Genomic DNA, 18,903 nt, shown 5'->3' with positions numbered 1-18,903 from the left:
ACCCCCCGCCTTCACCTTTGTTAACCATAAGTTTGTTTTCTCCATCTGGGACTCTATTTCAGTTTTGTAAATAAGTTCATTTGTACCCTTTTTTTAGACTCCACGTAAAAGAGATATCATATGATATTTATCTTTCTCTCTCTGATTTAGTATGATAATCTCTAGGTCCATCCGTGTTGCTCCAAAAAAAAAAAAGAATTGGCTTTTTATTTCAGAAAATACAAAGCTGTTCTTGAAAAGTCTGAGTTTAGAGTCTTTGTTCTCCAAAGAGAATAGAAGGCAATACGATTAAGAGAAAGAAGCAAACAGGATGTAATGGGTGATTTACCCATTTCAGGACCTCCTCTTAGTATGCTATTTTCTAATTCCTTTTAAGTTGTTCCAGCACAGTAGTTGAAAACATACAGCAGAGATCTGATAAGTGACTGTGGACTCCAGAAGTTAGTCATAGTGTCTGCCCTGAGGTTTGGATAGAGTGAGGCCAGGAATGGGCATTAGTCATAAGATCCCAGATCTGACAGTACTTTCCACTGAGAAGAGACCACTATAGAGTCTGCAGCTGATTATTTGCATAAGTAGGAAGAAAAAGCACTCAAACTCCAGTGACTTAAGCATTCCATCTGCAATCTCAATTTTGTAATCACATAAATTTGGGTTTCAGTGAAAGTGGGAAAAACAGAGGTAGAAAGATGTGAGTAGGATAAAAAACAAGGCATATTATCTTGACTTTGAATATCTGTAGCTCTTTTTGATGAGCAGAATTTAAAAGGATAGGAGGAAAGAGTAATTCCCGGTGGGGAGGGGAGAGGAGAGGTGGAAAGAGAATATTAGGTGGAGGTCTTAATAATGTAGACAGGCATTGCCTCTAATACAGGACTTAGTACTGTTGTGCCCCAGATAGACAATAAGGACTTAATCACATGAACAGAAGAGGTTATGATAAAGTTGTTGTCAAAGAACATCCAAAGGAGAAGTCAGGAATATGAACAGAATGTACTGGTGTGCCACAACTAAGTCAGATGGCCTGGTTTTCCTTCTTTCCCTTCTTCAAGGGATTTAAAATGCTACACTGTGATTCTCTTTTGCTCGGCTGGTGCTTTTGTATACGAAGGACATGCATGGACTTTACAAACAGGTTGGAACCCAGGTTATTGAAGGTGCCAAGGCTGTATTTCTCATCCACTCCAAGTCACCTAAGACATTGGCACCAGATCACTCCAAAATACTGTGCCCCTGAGGACTGTCGAGGTTTTTTCACAAAATAGCAAAGTCTCTAGGCTGATACTCCAAAAGCGCAGATGGTGATGCTCGAGTCCGGGAGCCAGGGAAAGAGAATGCTATGTGGCGACTCCCCAGACCACCAAGGTACATGCTTAATGACCTAGTGAAGGTAGCTTACGCTGCCTCCCAGACACCCGTGACGAAGGCCTTGTCCGTAAAGCTATGGAAAGGACGACTGGAGTTCATCAATCCCAGCACCACAGCAAACTAGCCCCGAGGATCCGAGCGTTGTTTAACTTCGTCTAACTTTCCGATTGGTCCTTTCTGCCTCCTGTAAGGGAACGGCAACTGATCCCTGGCGCATGCGCATCACGTGCTTCCGGCAGAGGAGCTCTGTGTACCGGTCTTTCTGGCCCGGGTGGAATTCCTACCCCACTTTCCTGGGCCTTGCGTCTTCTGTGAGCAATGGCTCCGGACTCAGGTCCCTTTTCCGAAGGGCCGCTCTTAAAGCTGCTACCCGTCGACGCTAGGGACCGGGGCACGCAGCGCTGTCGCCTGGGCCCGGCGGCCTTCCGCGCCTTAGGCGCGCACCTGGGCTCGGCGGTGGAGATCTCGCTGCCTGACGGCGGCTCCTGCCTCTGCACCGCCTGGCCGCGGCGGGATGGAGCGGACGGCTTTGTGCAACTGGATCCGCAGTGCGCGAGCCCGGGGGCGGCAGCGGGGGGGCCGGGGTCCCGGGGGAGTCTCAACCTGAGCCGACTCCGGTTAGTGCCCTGCCCACCCCTTCGGCATCTCGCCGTGTGGCCGGTGTTGCGGGAGCTGGCGGGCGTGCCCGGTGCCCCAAATCCAGCTGCGGTGCTGGAGGCGGCGCAGGAGCTGCTGAGGAACCGTCCGGTCTCTCTGGGCCACGTGGTGGCCGCTCCTCCGGGCGCTCCCGGCCCGGTGGCCGCCCTGCACATCGTCAGCGGGGCACCCAACCCGAATCCGGCCGGGCTGGTCACCCCTCGCACCCACATCAGTCTGAGCGGGCTCCCTCCGTCGGAAGCGGAGCCGCAGCCCGAGGTGCCCCTGGGGGGCCTTTCCGAGGCGGCCGACTCGCTGCGGGAGCTCCTCCACCTGCCGCTCCGCTACCCCCGCGCCTTGGCCTCGCTGGGGCTAGAAGTGCCACGCGGGGTGCTCCTGGCCGGCCCCCCCGGAGTGGGCAAGACCCAGCTAGTGCGGGCCGTGGCCCGAAAGGCGGGCGCGGAGCTGGTGGCCGTGAGTGCCCCCACGCTGCAGGGCTCCCGGCCCGGGGAGACCGAGGAGAACGTGCGGCGGGTCTTCCAGCACGCCCGGGAGTTGGCCAGCCGCAGGCCCACCCTTCTTTTCCTGGACGAGGTGGACGCCCTGTGTCCCCGGCGGGGCGACCCACACCAAGCCCCCGAGAGCCGCGTGGTGGCCCAGGTGTTGACGCTGCTAGACGGCATCAGTGAGGGCCGGGAGGTGGTGGTTGTGGGATCCACCAACCGGCCGGACGCGCTAGACCCAGCGCTGCGCAGACCTGGGAGATTCGACCGAGAGGTAGGTAAATAGGCTCAGCCAGCTAGCCCATTAACCCTGGAACCCCGGCCTCTTCTGGCCCTGGTTGGCTGCCCCGAGGCGTTTGCCACTTAGGTTTGGAAGTCAGTGAAGCTGGAGTGGGGCTCTGTAAAGCAGAGAACCCATTCTCTGCTCCACAAATGATCTGCGAGCCAGGACCCTTTCCCCCTCCAGAGTCAAATTGTTCTGAGAAGCAAGGGGGCCGTTAGGGATGAGTTGTGCAGGTCCTGAGAATGGGGAGTACTATAATCAGTAGTGTTAGTTTTTAAGGGAACTAGGACTGCTACAAGCATATTAAACTCTTACGGATCTGGAATGAGAATTTAAAGTAGGATAGCCTCAAGAAACAAATGTATTGAAATAAGGGGGAAGGCAGGGAAGGACTAAATCAGCGCAGACATTTAACTCTTCTAGATTTATTCATTCCTTGTCCGAACGCCAGCCTCCTATCCCACAATTGCTCCCTGAGTTGCCAGGAAGGTTGAATATTCAAAGCTGTCCTATTTTATAAACTTCAATCCTAAATTCATTCTTGATTTCTACTAAATATTTTGAATAGTGATTACTTAAATGATGTTTGAACTTTGTGGTAGGATTCTAAAGAGACAGGTGATAATTGCCCACTTTAGCATAATCTGTTTAGAACTTGGGTGGATTTCTTTCTCCACCATGTAGTACCTGTCTCCTGAATAAGCTCCATAAGAGCAGGGACATAGACTATCTAGTTTACTGGCTCCTAGAACGTGGTAGGTTCTCAAAAATAACAAAAACTTATTAAATGACATATGTAATTTTAACTGTGCAACTTTCTAGCCAGTGTTACTCCTCTGGAAGATAAGGATTTTCATGTATTCAGAATCTAAGGTATGCTTAAGAGTACACAGTAATAGTTCCAAATTTGTTCGCTAAATTATTATACATGTTTGTGAGGATTAAAAAAATAATATTTTAAGCTGTAAACTTTTTCTTCCCTTGCTTTGCACATAGGTTGTCATTGGCACTCCCACACTTAGACAAAGAAAGGCGATTCTACAGGTGATTACCTCAAAGATGCCCATCTCCAGTCAAGTCGATTTGAGCCTCCTTGCAGAAATGACGGTTGGCTATGTTGGCGCAGACCTGACCGCACTCTGTAGGGAGGCTGCCACGCACGCTGTGCTTCATAGTGAGAAGGTAGGAAGGATTGATTTATGACCTTCTATGTGAACCCTTTTATTAATGTAACAAGTTAATTTGGAGATTTAAAAAAAGTGGTAAGTACATTTTCTTCAAACTTTTGATACCATCGACAGCTGTTTCTTAACATATTTTTAAAAAAATAAATTTATTTATTTATTTATTTTTGGCTGCGTTGGGTCTTCGTTGCTGCGCGCGAGCTTTCTCTAGTTGTGGTGAGCGGGGGCTACTCTTCGTGGCGGTGCGTGGGGTTCTCACTGTGGTGGCTTCTTTTGTTGCAGAGCATGGGCTCCAGGCATGCAGGCTTCAGTAGTTGTGGCGCATGGGCTCAGTAGTTGTGGCTCACGGGCTCAGTAGTTGTGGCATGCGGACTCAGTAGTTGTGGCTCGTGGGCTCTAGAGCTCAGGCTCAGTAGTTGTGGTGCACGGGCTTAGTTGCTCCGCAGCATGTGGGATCTTCCCAGACCAGGGCTCGAACCTGTGTCCCCTGCGTTGGCAGGCACATTCTTAACCACTGCACCACCAGGGAAGTCCTCTTACATATATTTTTACATCTGAACTCCATATAAATAGTATATGACTGAAAGTAGGGACAGAGAGCTGAGTTCTTCAGGTTTGCCCAGAGCGTTTTCCCCCACTCCCATAGTAACTCTTTAGTGCTGAAGCCCAGAGCAGTCAGGAAAAAGAGAGTGTGGCCCCAGAAGAAGCAAACCTATTTCTTTTTAATTTTTGTTTTATTTTGAATCTATTTCAGACTTAGAGAAAAGTTGCAAAAATAGTACAAAGAATTTTTGTATATCCTTCACACAGATTCGTCAAATGTAACATTTTACCACTTTTGCTTTATCATACTCTCTTCATGTGTATGAATGTTTATGTGTGTGTGTGTATATATATATATATATTCATACTCTCAAATGCAGCCATGATGCCCCTTTAGCATTGAAAATTTAAGTGTGTATTTCCTAAAAACAAGGACTTTAAAACCACAGTACAATTATCAAGATGAGGAAATTAACACTGACACGATACTTCTACCTAATCTATATAGACCTTAACCAAATCTCACCATTTGTCCCACTAATTTCTTTTGTAGCAAAAATTTTAAAAGGAAAAAAGAAAAAAATATTTTTTAATCCAGGATTACACATTGTATTTAGCTGTCATGGTTGCTTAATCTTTAATCTAGAAACATTCTTCAGTCTTTCTTTTACAACTTTAATTTTTTAAAAGTACAGTTCAGTTATTCTGTAGAATATTCCTCAGTTTGGGTTTGACTGATGTTTTCTCATGATTTGATTCAGGTTTTGCATTTTTGGCAGAAATATCACAGAAATGATACTGTGTTCTTCTCATTGCATCTGTTAGGTAGGAAATGATATATCTTTGTCCTATTACTGGTGAAATTAACTTTGATTTCTTGGATAAGGTGGTATCTCTGAGATTTCTCCATTGTCAAGATACTATTTTTCCCTTTGTTGTTAATAAGCATCTTGAAGGGAAAATAAGCTTTTCTAACTCAGGAGATGCTTAGGTGCCTGGAATTTTATTTAAGTTCATCTTGGACATTCAAATCCTTAATTCATGACTGCTTTTCTTAAAAATAGTTAGGATATTATCTTAAATATAGTAGTTATCAACACTATAGATTGGAAAATCTGTTCACTTTTATGTAATGTCATCCTGAATCCCTAAACCCCTTCAGAAAAAAATTATTTTCAGCATGCTGAGGATTCTGTTGTAACGTTAAAATTATAATTTTTTAAAACCTAATTCTGAGTTTGTTTAAGCTATAAAAGGATGATTTATCATCCTAAATTTTGAAAACCTTTTTACCTAGGTCATTTATATCCTTCCTCATTTTCTCTTCCTTTATTTTTACTCTTACACCAAAGGTGGGGAAGGAGTTATGTGAACTTGTAAGTCCTCATCTTTTCGGTTTAGAACCAAAACTGCTTGAAGATTTAATGACAAGTCCCATGTGTGAAGATTTGAGGATATATGCCTCTTGAGGGGAGGACAAGAATACCAGGGTGTGGGAAAGGAGGTTGACATTTAGAATTCCCTCTGCTTTGAAGTTCCAGGTTTGACCTTAAGCACGTTGGCTTAGGTGGACCATCCAGCTGCAGCCGTCCTAGGGTGGAGCCCACTGCTACTTCAGGAGGGGCCTGCCCAGGCATAGTTACCACAGGTGATGGCTCAGTTCATAAACAACCAGGGGAAGTGGAAGAAAGAAAGGCAAAAAGGAAGAAGGGACAGAGGCATCTGGGAAGGTACTGGTTCCATCTTTTTCTTCTTTCCCTCCCCAGGCAGCTGAGGGGCTGCTGCCGCCTCTGTCTGTGCCAGGGCAGGCAAGGGCACGTCACAGTTTGTTCAGCTTTTTGTCAAGTATGCCTATTAAAGGGTTAGAAAGACAGTTTAACACACACACATATACACATAGAGGGGAAAGGATTTTTATCTGCCTGAAAGGATTATGAAAATCAAGTGAATAGTGTACACACAAGTAATCTGCAAGTGTAAATGGGATTTTCAAATGTTAGTTGGTGTTACCTAAAAATTAATTAGTATTCAGTTACCCAATATCTAATACTGCTAGCTAGTTAAAAAAAAAAAAAAAAGCACTATTTCAGAAAACTATTTAATAGCATTCTTTGTGAGAAATTAAACAAGATAAAAATTATAAAGAAAGTAAAAATTGTCTGAAATCTCACCTCCCAGAGATTATAATTATTGACATTTTTTAGGAACACTGTTCAGAAAAGCTCCACGTATACATATTCACTTATTTAATCTTTCATAAATGGGATAAAATAGTTTGTTATTGAAAATGGGAATTTTGGGATAACTAAATGTTCAGAATTTGATGTAAGAGGGCAAATACTTAAATATAATACAGATATTACAAATAGAAATATAAGTTTTTAATAACCAGAAAGGAAATGATTTACTGATTTGACCATTTTAGAATGGCAAAACAATGCTATTAAAAAAAGAAAGAAAGAAAGATGACAAGTTCAAAAGCAAAACAAACAAACAAACAATACTATAAGCAAAGGCAAGACATGAGACAGACTGGGAAAAATACTTTCAGCCCATGACAAAAGACCAATTTCCTTGGTGTAGAAAGAACTCTCACAAAGCAATAAGAAAAGACCAACAATCCAAGAGAAAATGGGTAGTAAGATATGAACTGATAGTTGACAGTAAAAGGATTATAAATGGCTTATACACATGAAAAATCCTCAACTTTCTTTAAAAATTAGTCTTTTGATTCTTTTTCTTTTTTAAAAACTTATTATTTTGAAATAATTAAAACTTCAGGGAGAGTTATGATATAGAGAACTCCTGCTAAATCCTTTATCCAAATTCACCAGTTTTTAACATTTTGCCAAATTAGCTTTATCATTCTCTCTTTTCTCTTCTTCTCTCTGTACAGTTGACCTTTGAACAACACAGGTTTGAACTGCACCAGTCCACTTATACATGGATATTTTTCAATAGTAAATACTATAAGTACTGCACGGTCTGGGGTTGGTTGAATCTACACAGACGTGGGGAACGGCAGATATGGGGGGCCACCTCTACTTAAACGAGGATTAACTCCCATGTTGTTCAAGGGTCAACTGCCTAGGTATACACATTGTTTTTTTATGAATCATTTGAGAAGGGGTTGCATGCATCTTAACCCATTATCCCTTAATATTTTAATGTCCATTTCCTATGAACAAGTATGTATAATCTCATTATATTCAGGAAATTTAACATTGATCAAAATGTTGTCAGATTTACAGTTCCTATTCTAATTTTGCTAACTGTATCAATTTTTGTAACATTCTTTTCCTCCAGTACAGGATCTAGTCCAGGATAATGTATTGTGTTTAGTTTGTTGTTTCTTTTTATCTTGAACGCTTCCTTAGCACTTTTTTGGTATGTGTGCGACATTTGACATTGACATTTTTCAAGGATGCAGGTCAGTGATTTCACAGGACTTCTGTCAGTTTGGGTTTGTCTGTTTCTTCATAGTCAGATTCAGGTTATGCATGCCCATTGGGGATACTACATAAGTGATAGTGTGTCCTTCTTATGATGTCACATGTGGAGGCACAATACGTCCACCTGCCCCTCATTGGTGGTGTCCCTAATGGTGACTGATGTGATCAATCAGTCAAGGTTTTGTCCAGTTTATCTACTGTATAGCTGCTATTTTTCCCTTTGCAACTAATAAGAAATCTGTGAGGAAACCCTCTGAGACAATGCAGATATCCTGTTCCTCATCAAACTTTCCCTCCCCTAGATTAGCATCCATTGATTCTTGCCCTAAACAGCCTTTACTGCGATGGTTGCAAAACTGATTTTCTAATTCCATTATTTCCTCTACCTCACTCTTGATTAAAGAAATTTAATTAACACAATAGTGAGCACCATTTCCTCTGTCACACTGGCAGAAATTTAAGGTTTGGTAATGTCCATTGTTGGAGAGGTGTGGGGAGAACAGCTTCATATATTGGTGCAGCTTTGAGGACAGTTTAGTAGTAGCTGTGAAAATTGTAAGTGTGCATACTCTTAAGCACAATAATTCTACTTTGAGGAAATTATTATATAAAATACTTGAGCATGTGCACAAGGACTTTCAGTTGCAGCTTTGTTTTTAATAACAAAAGACTGGAAACAACCTACGTTCAACAGAAGGATGTCGTTAAAATACTCATACAATATGCAGTTGTCAAAAAGAATGAGGTAGAGCTGTATTAGGTGACATGAAAAGATTTCTAAGATAAATGAAAAAGTACAAATTAATATGTATGGTATGGTCGCATTTGTGTATCTCTTTGAAAGCACATACATATGTCATAAAACATACTGGAAGAATACACAGGAGACTGTTGACATTCTCTGGGGATGAATATTGGTGGAGTTGAGGGGGAGACATTTAATTTTTTTATACCATGTGTTACAAATTTCTTTATAGTCATAACAAAATAGATGTATAAATTCAAAAGAGGATTTAAAATTAAAAAGTAATTGTGTTTGTGTACCACAAAAAAGGCCCACCTGATTTTTGGTTTGATTTTGCTTTTTGGGGTGGATTTCTTCAGAACCAGGACAATCCAATGATTGATGAAACAGACTTCCTTGAAGCTTTTAAAAAGATCCAGCCCTCTTCATTTCGAAGTGTCATTGGACTGATGGACATCAAGCCTGTTGGCTGGGAGCAGATTGGTGGCCTTGAAGACGTAAAACTGAAGTTAAAACAGGTGAGATAGAGAATCTGCTTAAGCCAGTAGAATATGACAGTCTAAGTGTAATGCTTTATGGTGAAAACAGGCTGCACTGAAACTTCTTGCCGTCATCACTAATGCGATCCTAACATCTAAATCTAATGGTCGATTTTCAGTCCTTATTTAACTGGACCCTATAGGCATCAAATATTATTTTTCATACTTTCCTGCCTCACCCTCTTTTTGTTTGCTTTTTGCTCTAAAGAGTTTATAATTTAGACCGGGGTCAGTAAACTCTTTTCTGTAGAGGGCCAGAGAGTAAATATTTTAGGCTCTGTGTTGCAACCACTCAACCCTGCCATTGTAGCACGAAAACAGTCGTAGACAGTATGTAATGAGTATCTGTGTTCTGATGGAACTTTATTTATGGACACTTAAGTCATATAATTTTCATGTCACAAAATAGTATTCTTTTGATTTTTTTTTTTGAGCATTTGGAGATGTAAAAATGATTCTTATTAGTTCATGGGCTATACAAATACAGATTCTCTGTTCATAGGCCTGAGTTTGCCCTGGGACTGGTAAAAACACAAAATTATAATAAACAAGTCAGTATGGCCTGGGTGGCTACCTGATACTGGTTCTCACAGTGGCTGTGGAGGGACACAGCTCTCTTCAGCCCTTCTTACCTGCATTGCAGGCTCAGCAGTTGATTTTGCCAATACCCCTTTGGGTGATCCTGCCATAAGGAAGTAGGTTTCTCTAATTGCACACACACAAGACTGATTTATAAGTATCAATTATAATTTATTCGTCTTAACTGGAAGCTATATCTACAGTGAACCCTGGAATCCTTGTGTCCTTGGATAAGCACGTTTATAATATGCCCTAATTTTTTATTTTTTAATTTTATTTATTTATTTTTGGCTGCGTTGGGTCTTCGTTGCTGCACATGGGCTTTCTCTCGTTGCAGCGAGCGGGGGCCGCTCTTCATTGCGGTGTGCAGGCTTCTCACTGTGGTGGCCTCTGTTGTTGTGGAGCACAGGCTCCAGGCATGCAGGCCTCAGCAGTTGTGGCACACGGGCTCAGTAGTAGTGGCTTGTGGGCTCTAGAGCACAGGCTCAGTAGTTGTGGCGCACGGGCCTAGTTGCTCCGCAGCATGTGGGATCTTCCCTGACCAGGGATCGAACCTGTGTCCCCTGCGTTGGCAGGCAGACTCCTATCCACTGCGCCACCAGGGAAGCCCCCCTAATTTTTTACATGCTTTGTCTCATTTAATCTTCACAAAATACATGCGGGAGATGAGTAACACCTTGCTGTTAGAAACACTGTTTCTTTAGCTCTGAATATTAAGCTTTCCTGCCTTTCTGAGCACTCCTGTCCCCTACCTTAAATGTTAGTTCTCCAAGCTCCTGAGAGTTTTCTTTTTGCATTTTCTGAGTGAGCCTTTGATCTCCTCAATGTCCCAGGCCTCAGCTGTCCCCTGAAAACTGCTGACTCAGAAATCTTTATATCCAGCACAGATAGTTCTTTTGATCATTAGAACTACTTAAATGCCTGCCTGCTGGATAACTTCCAGGGATCTCAAACTCAGCATGACCAAAGTTCAGCTAATCAGTTCCACCTCTACACCTGGATTCCCTCCCTCAGTGAATACAGCCGGTCACCCCATCCCCTCAGTCAGAAACCTGTCTTCTAAATGCATGGGGTCATGTCATGCATCACGTAACTTCCCCTCTGGATTTCCCCTGCGTGAAATACAGTTACCTTTTATGTTTCATATACATCCCTCCCACACCACCTCCGCTGCCTGTGACACATCAAGCCTTATTATTTTTGTAGTCTGAATCCTTGCAAGAGACTGCTAAGTGGTCTCCCTCCCTCTAGTTTCATTTCCTTCTATCCATTCTCTATACGGCTTCCTCATTGTTGACTAAAACTGTCAAGGCCCAATGTGATCTGAACCCTACTTCCACTTCAGCTCTATCGCATCTTGCCTCCCTCATCCTCCCCTCTGTTCCTGCTTACTGTTGGGAGATGAATTGGATGCTTTCATGTGTCTCTGTATATACTGTTCCTTGTCTGTGGAATGCCCTTCTCTGGTCTGCTTGTTAGTTTACAAGCCTGTCTCCCCAACTAAAATAGGAGTTTCTAGGTACAGGGGTCTTGTCTATCCTTTTCTGTAGAGGCAATATATCAGTAGTTAAGAGCTTGTGCTCTTGATCTACACTGTCTGGGGTTAGTCTTAGTTCTGCTGCCTCGCTAGCAATAAGATAATAAGATCTGGGCGGGTTACTTCACTTTTTAAGCCCGAGTTTCTGCATCTGTGAAGTTATTATGATAACAAAACCACCTACCTCAGAGGTAGTGAGGATTTACTTACTATTATGAGTGCCTACTTTGTGAAGGTGTCATTCTAGGTGATGGGGATTTACAGGTGAACTTCACTTACATTCTAGCAGGAGCAGAATGACAAACTCAACATGGAAAAATAGTAGTTTCAGATAGCAAATGAATAAGTGCTCCAAAAGTAGAAGATGGGTAGTAGCGTAGACCGCCTAGGAGGAGGATCTGCTTTAACTATAGTGGTTAGGGAAGACCTCTCCAAGGAAATGACATATGAGTGGAGACATGTATGATGAGGGATAGCACACAAAGATCTTAAGGGAGTGTTCAGGCAGAGAGAGACTAGCAGGTAAAGGCCGTGAGATGGGAACAAACTGGGGTGTTTGGGCGATGGGTTATGTGAGGCCTTGTAAGCAGTGGTAAGTTAGGGTTTGGATTTGGATTTTATTCTAATTCTGATGAGAACTCATTGAAAGATTTTAAGCAGGAAGTGATGTGACCTCACTTAGGTCATAAGATCACTGGCTGCTGTGTGGAGATCAGACCACATTTCCAGCTCATAGCAGGTACCTGAGGATTGTTGAATGCATGAATTTACTGAATTTTTTGATGTTCATCATTATACTAAAACAACTCTCTCTTTTTGTGTCCTGTCTCTTTTTGTGTACTTTTAGAGCATTGAATGGCCTCTGAAATTCCCTCGGGAATTTGTTAGGATGGGCCTGACAGAACCAAAGGGAGTTCTCCTGTATGGTCCCCCTGGGTGTGCTAAAACCACCCTGGTGAGGGCCCTGGCCACGAGCTGTCATTGCTCTTTTGTTTCAGTGAGCGGAGCTGATCTCTTTTCACCTTTTGTTGGAGATTCAGAAAAAATCTTGTCTCAGGTTTGTTTTTTTATTTTCCCTCATGCAGTTAAGTTTACTTTTGAATTTTTGTTTCATGCCTTAAGGATAAACCTTATTTATTGAAATATAACTGGCTTTTTTTCCTATTAGGAAAGTTATACCTGATTGTGTATAGAAAATTTAGAAAATATAGAAAAGTGTAAATAAGAAATCCTCCATAATTCCTCTACCTACCGTTAACATTTTGGTGAATTTCCTTTGTCTTTCTGTTTCCTTGGGCAGGGACTGGGTGGATGTAATATATATCTGTGATTTTTTAACTTAATATTATCACTTTTAAAATTCAATAATATTAAATATTCTTTGAAAATATGATTTTAACCCCTATATAATACTGTTATTCCTTATTTATTCATTCCCTAGTTCTTAGACATTTAGAATCTTTCTCTTCTTTTTATACTTAAAAAATTATAAATACAGAGTAATGCAGAAAACATACATTCATATGAATAAGGCATGATGAATAGCTTTTAAATATTTCCATTTTTCGAACAAAAGGTATTTCGACAAGCAAGAGCAAATACTCCAGCAATTGTGTTTTTGGATGAAATTGATTCAATCTTGGGCTCTCGATCAATCAGCAGAACAGGATGTAATGTTCAAGAGCGTGTTCTTTCTGTTCTCCTAAATGAATTAGATGGTGTTGGATTGAAGACTATAGAGAGAAGAGGAAGTAAATCAGATCAACATGGTAAATACAACGAGCTGGAAAAAAACGAAGAGGTATTTATTAGCCAGAATACACCAAAAATCCAGGCCAGCATTAAGTAGAATGCATCTACACTAGCTTTTCCTATGCTGGATTCATTTCATAGAATTATATAATTTCAGTGTGACTCTTAGGACTTTTACAGAGCTGGTAAAATAGTGATTTACCTGGGAAAGGTGAGGCAAATTTTATAATAAAGTATCTTAGATATATATGAATGTGAATTTTTTCCTAAGATTAGAAACATAACTACATATTGCTAGTGGAGAAGGGAGTTTCTTCTTATTTTTATACCCTGAAAAACTAGTGTTCATCCCTTTCTAAAATTGTTTATGTGAAATGAAACAAAACAGACTATTATTTCCAATGATCAGTAATTGAAAATTTTCAGTTTTCTTGTGGAATGGGTTTCCTTGGTTATAACAAAGTTAAAGTGACCTTGGAAATCCTCTTCCTCTCTTCTGAGCCTTCTCCATATAGAGTTTGGTATCCTTAAGTAATTCCTGACAGATAATTTTTTTTCTTTTATTTTTTTCTTGTTCTTACTTGTTTCCCATTTTTTAAATTGTTTCATGGAAAGACAGTCTTACAGCTTCTTAGGAACATATGCCACTAGAATTTGACGGGACCCATCAGGTTTTCTAATCAGATCTCCTCATCATGCAGGATTTCCTTCTATAGCCTCTGACAGGTGTTTACCCAGCCTCTGCTAAAATACTTGCAGATATAGGAAACTCATTGCTTTGAGAGATCACATCACTGGAGAACTGCTATGATAATTAAGTTCAACAATTTTGAATGCTTAGCATGTGTAAGGCCTTGCTCTGGTTGCTCTTAGATATTTCTTATCTTCAGGATTTATATAAATGCAGCTTATGTTAATTGTCATATTTCTACCTGTGGAAGGAAAACAAAGAGGTAAAATAAATCTCCCTCTTCAAGAACATGAGAGCGAAGACTTTTCAGAGCTATGCATGTGTTAATCAGATGCTTCTGTCTTTTCAAGTTGTCCATTTAAGTTGTAATCATTCACTGGGGCTCAGGTGCATTTAGGTCAACAGGTAGATGTTCTCTGCTGTGGTGTAAAGCTTTTCATCAGTTCTCACACTGAGAGATGCCCCGTCAGGATTGATCACTCCCTTCAATGTGTACACAGAGTAGCTCTTTGATAATAATTTGTTTCTGGGGTACGTTGATATTGAGAAGGTGGTCTGGAAAGGAAATGTAAGCATTCTAGTCCCAAGAAAAAAATACCCCCCTATTTAGAAACAAATGGACCTTCTGATTTGTAATTAAAAAAAAAATACATTTAATAGTTAACAACTTATTGACATTACTTTGTGTTGTATGTTTTCCCTCAGCTAGAGTTTCAGGAAGTTTTTAATAGCAATGTCATGATTGTTGCAGCAACAAATAGACCTGATGTGTTAGATGATGCCTTGTTACGGCCTGGAAGATTAGATAAGATTATTTATATTCCACCTCCAGATGAAAAGGTAATCATTGTGCACATTTACTCTGTGTGAGCATTTCTAACAACACATCAGTGTCTGAGCTCTAAGAAGACGGCAGAATTGAATCCCTTACTGGTGTAGGTATACATGGTGTGTGTCCTGTATTGGATTCCACGTTTTTCCTTACCTGGGCCCGTCATAAATCATCATTTTCATCTGCTTTTGCTGGGTACTCTGGCCCTGTTTTCAGAGAAACATAAGCCTAAAAGCAAGGTAGTAATTTCCTTTTTGTGGAAGACTCAAAATACTGAGTTTATTGAGTCTACTCAACATTATTTTGCAACTAGAATGGAGGAATCCTAAAGTGTTAAAAGGGTTTTGGAGGTTATCTGGGTCAGCATTCTTATTCTTCAGTGGAGAAATCTGAGGTTACAAAGATTATACAATGTATCCACAGCCAAAGAATCAGTAAATCCGTTGCCCTTCACATCCAGAGCCACTGGCAGTGAGTGGTGAAAGACACAGAAAATGAATTTTTTTCCTTCCTTAGGCTTTTATCAGATTTTGAAGGGATGGGAAAAAAATTATATCTATTTTATTTTTAAACTGTGTCTGATAATTTATGTATTTGCTTTTGAACCATGTCTGATGGGACTGTTTGTACCCAAAAGAGAGATTCATCAAGTCTCTTAAAGATTATATCTGTGGCTGGCTATTTTTTTAATTAATTATAAAAATATTAAAATGTATCATGATGTCACATTTACTTTCTTACTTCTTGAGAAGTGATTCTTATTGTTTGTTTCTGAAATATATATACTTTCTCTGTAATATGATAGAAAACTCTAACTTGAAATGTTTTAATACAGCATTGTGTCAGACATAAATGTTGTAAGGTTATAAACATATTATTTTTTATTTTGTTCCAGGGCAGGCTTTCTATTCTGAAAGTCTGTACAAAAAACATGCCAATGGGGCCTGATATTTCCTTAGAAAACGTAGCAGCAGATACCTGTTTTTTCTCTGGAGCTGATCTTGGAAACCTCTGCAAAGAAGTAAGTTAATTAGTGAAGAAAACCTATAGTTCAAAACATTTCTTCATTTATTCAGAACTTCATTCACTTGGCAGTATTTACTGAAAGGGAGGCACCATGTGAGGTGAAACAGACCACTGTGGTCCCGTGCCTTCTCTTCAGAGCTTACAGGTTGATGGGGCAGTGGGGGAGGTGCAGAGAGGTAATACTGAATTAAAACATGTTGTGAGTCAGGGAAGTTACGGTGCTGTGGGAGTACCTAGGAAGGACACCAGTCCAGACCTGGGGGCATCAGAGAAGGCTATCTGAGAGAGGGTGTGTGTACATTGAAACTGGAAGGATGATTAGGGAGTTAGCTAGGCTAAGGGAGAGAAGCGGAGTGTTTGAGGCAGAAGGAATAAAATGTGTAGCAATTGGAGGTGAGAAATGACATTACTGAAGAGGTGGAGTGGACAGTGGCCAGATCACACAGGTTCTTGTAAGTCACTTTAAGGCATTTAGACTTTATGTTGGCTGCCAAAAAAGGCAGCCACTGTGGGTTTTTCCTTTCTATAAACTTGTGTTAAATATAACATTCAGAAAAATGCACAGATCAGAAGGATATACTGCACTGAATTAACATAAAGTGAACACACTTGTATAACCACCTCTCCAGAAGCTTCCCGTGGGCCTTCCCACTCTATCCCAAAAGAGAACCACTCTCCTGACTTCCAGCACTGGGGAGATTAGTTTTGCCTGATTTTGCACTTTATATAGATGGAACCATACGGTATGCTTTTCTGTCTGCTTCTTTAACTCAAGATTCTGTCTGTGAAGTTCATCCGTTGTTTTGTGTGTAGCAGTAGTTTGTTCATTTCTATTGCTTATAATATTCTAGTATGTGAATGTGCTGCATTTATATACGCATTTTATCTTTGAACATTTGTGTTACTACTTTTTTGCTATTATGAATTATGCTGCTGTGAACAATCTTGTACGTGTCTATTGGTATACGTGTGTGTGTATGTCTATTTCATATACAAAGAGAATTGGTGGGTCATCGAGTATGTGTTGATCTGTTCCTTTACGATCAGTGCTGTTTCCTGTTTAAAAACTCCTACTCTGAGGTCAGGAATATAGTCTCTCATTTTTTTTAATTTAATTTTTTTTTTATTGGCATATAGTTGATTTAAAAAATTTTTTATTTTATACTGGAGTATAGTTGATCTCATCTTTAAAATATATGCACTCACAATGTCTACGTTATTCTGCAGTCTGCTTTCCCCCCAGCCCCCCACCCATTTAAGGCTAGAATTTAATGTAGAAGAAAAGATGGTCTACTGAGAGGACTTCTAATCACTTTAACTTTTTACCTTAATGTTTCTAGCATCATGAATATTGAAATTCTATGAAGTGAGACTGAGATTTTTGTGTTCAGATTTTAAAGTATTACCATATATTGTAAAACAAAAATGAAGCATATTTATTATTTCCTGTTGTTTGTCTCTTATAGGCCGCCTTGCTGGCTCTGCAAGAAAATGGGCTGGAAGCGACCACAGTGAAACAAGAGCACTTTCTAGAATCACTTAAGACTGTAAAACCATCCTTAAGTCACAAGGATTTGACTTTATATAAAAACTTATTTCAGAAACAAGGATTTTCTAACTTAGAAGATATTTAAAAATTATTTTACATACCTGCTTAAGGATTAACTGAAATGTGAACGTGCACTATAATTTGCAACTTCACACTTTGTGTGTGTTATTTCCTATAAATAAAAAAACTTGTGCCTAATAAGCTAAGATTTCATACTTACAGAAAAGTTAAAAGAATAATACAAAGAACTCTTATATACTCTTAACCCAGATTCACCAATTTTTAACATTTTCCTACACTTGTCTCCTTTCTCTCCCTCTCCCTCCTCCCCACCACAGTATTTTTCTGAACTATTTATAAGTAGATTTTACACATCATGCCCCTTTATCCCTTTAATATTTCAGTGTACATTTCTTATAAATGAGGTTATTTTCTTACATGACCACAGTGCAGTTATCAAATTCAAGAAATTTAACATTGATACATTTTAATCTATTGACGATGAATTTCATCCATTGTTCCAATAGTAATTGTTTTCCCATTACAAGATCCAGTCTAGGATCATACACTGCACTTAGTTGTCATGTCTCTTTAGCCTCTTTGCCTTTTTTAATCTGAAACAGTTCCTCAGTCTTTCTTGACCTTGACACTTTTGAAGAGTACAGACTAAGTATTTTATAGAACAGTTGGTTCCTAATTTGTGTTTGTCTGATGTGCATCATGATAGGTTCAGGTTATGCATCACCAGTGGAGCATATGTATGTGCTGTCATGTCCTCAGATCACAGCTGGAGGCACGTGACATCTGCAAATTATTGGTGATGTTAATTTTGATCACTTGTTTATGATCTTGTCCATCTTCTCCACTGTATAGCTACTAGTTTTCCTTTTGTAATTGTATTTTTTAAGGAGATAGGTTATATATAAGTTTTTATTTTCCTCTATTAAAAAAGTAATAATGCTAGAAAATATAAACATGAAGAAAACGTGGGTATTTAACTTTCCAGTCCATTACACATGTATAGATAACTTTTTAAAACCAAAAGCATGGTACTGTGTAGCTCTTGTTTTTCTCGCCTAACAATATCTGGTAAGCATCTTACTGACCCTTTCTTCACTCACAAGGTGCCATACAGGGTGCAGGAGTGTAAGTGAAGGAGACAGACATGGCACTGATAGGGCAGCTGGGAGCGGGCACCTCCAACAAATCATGCAGTGAATAAAACACAGGAGACGAGCTTCAAAAGAAGTATAGGTACAGTCAGAACATGGTGCGTGAACTATATGAAGTCATAAATGTTAAGCAGTTGGAAAGTTTTCTGTTTCTGACGGGAGCCAGTACTATTATTAAGCAAAACCTCACTATTGGGGAACAGTTAAGGAAAAGGCCTGTCTTATTTATAGGTATAAAATATAATTCAGTTAAAATTATTCTAACAACCTGACTCTTGCTTTTGAGTAGTAGGGAAAATACCTAGAAACTTTATTAGATTTCTGAATATTTTCATTCATGTTCTGTCCGTTATTGATTTTACAGGAAAAGGCAGCCATTAGGCCTTTGTCATCCCTAGGCCTGAACCCCTTAACTCAGATTCTAGCTGTATGCCCCTTGTTTTTTCCTAGAGAAAGTTTCTAGTGGTCAGCCTAGAAATTTAGTACCCACACTTTGGTTAGAGGCTGAGTTT

At 40.2% G+C, this 18,903-nt stretch overlaps 1 protein-coding gene across 5 annotated transcripts; it reads left to right on the top strand.

Annotated features, from left to right (window-relative positions):
• The first annotated feature begins 1,622 nt into the window (after nt 1-1,622).
• AFG2B (AFG2 AAA ATPase homolog B) lies at nt 1,623-17,420 on the top strand. 5 transcript variants are annotated; one of them, XM_059913373.1, is made up of 8 exons: nt 1,624-2,781; nt 3,787-3,972; nt 9,074-9,232; nt 12,217-12,426; nt 12,946-13,138; nt 14,564-14,652; nt 15,540-15,665; nt 17,137-17,420. In XM_059913373.1, exons 1-8 carry the CDS (start codon nt 1,687-1,689, stop codon nt 17,302-17,304), a joined length of 2,226 nt encoding a protein of 741 aa, XP_059769356.1. In that variant the 5' UTR covers nt 1,624-1,686; the 3' UTR covers nt 17,305-17,420. The 5 variants fall into 5 exon arrangements, 4 of the variants coding, with proteins under 4 accessions (XP_059769358.1, XP_059769356.1, XP_059769357.1 ...); XM_059913372.1 differs by having other exon boundaries at nt 1,625-2,781; nt 12,946-13,170; nt 14,518-14,652; XR_009500843.1 differs by lacking the exon at nt 14,564-14,652 and having other exon boundaries at nt 1,623-2,781; nt 17,137-17,226.
• The last annotated feature ends 1,483 nt before the right edge of the window (nt 17,421-18,903 follow it).

Source organism: Balaenoptera ricei, chromosome 2 (genome assembly GCF_028023285.1).
Source record: "Balaenoptera ricei isolate mBalRic1 chromosome 2, mBalRic1.hap2, whole genome shotgun sequence".
Lineage (NCBI taxonomy): Eukaryota > Metazoa > Chordata > Mammalia > Artiodactyla > Balaenopteridae > Balaenoptera > Balaenoptera ricei.
This window is presented reverse-complemented; position numbering and strand designations above follow the sequence as displayed.

Coding starts and splice junctions, on each gene's coding strand:
- AFG2B (XM_059913372.1), top strand. CDS start 1,687: ATGGCTCCGGACTCAGGTCCCTTTTCCGAAGGGCCGCTCTTAAAGCTG. Junction 9,233..12,216: donor TAAAACTGAAGTTAAAACAG/GTGAGATAGAGA, acceptor GTGTACTTTTAG/AGCATTGAATGGCCTCTGAA. Junction 14,653..15,539: donor TTCCACCTCCAGATGAAAAG/GTAATCATTGTG, acceptor ATTTTGTTCCAG/GGCAGGCTTTCTATTCTGAA.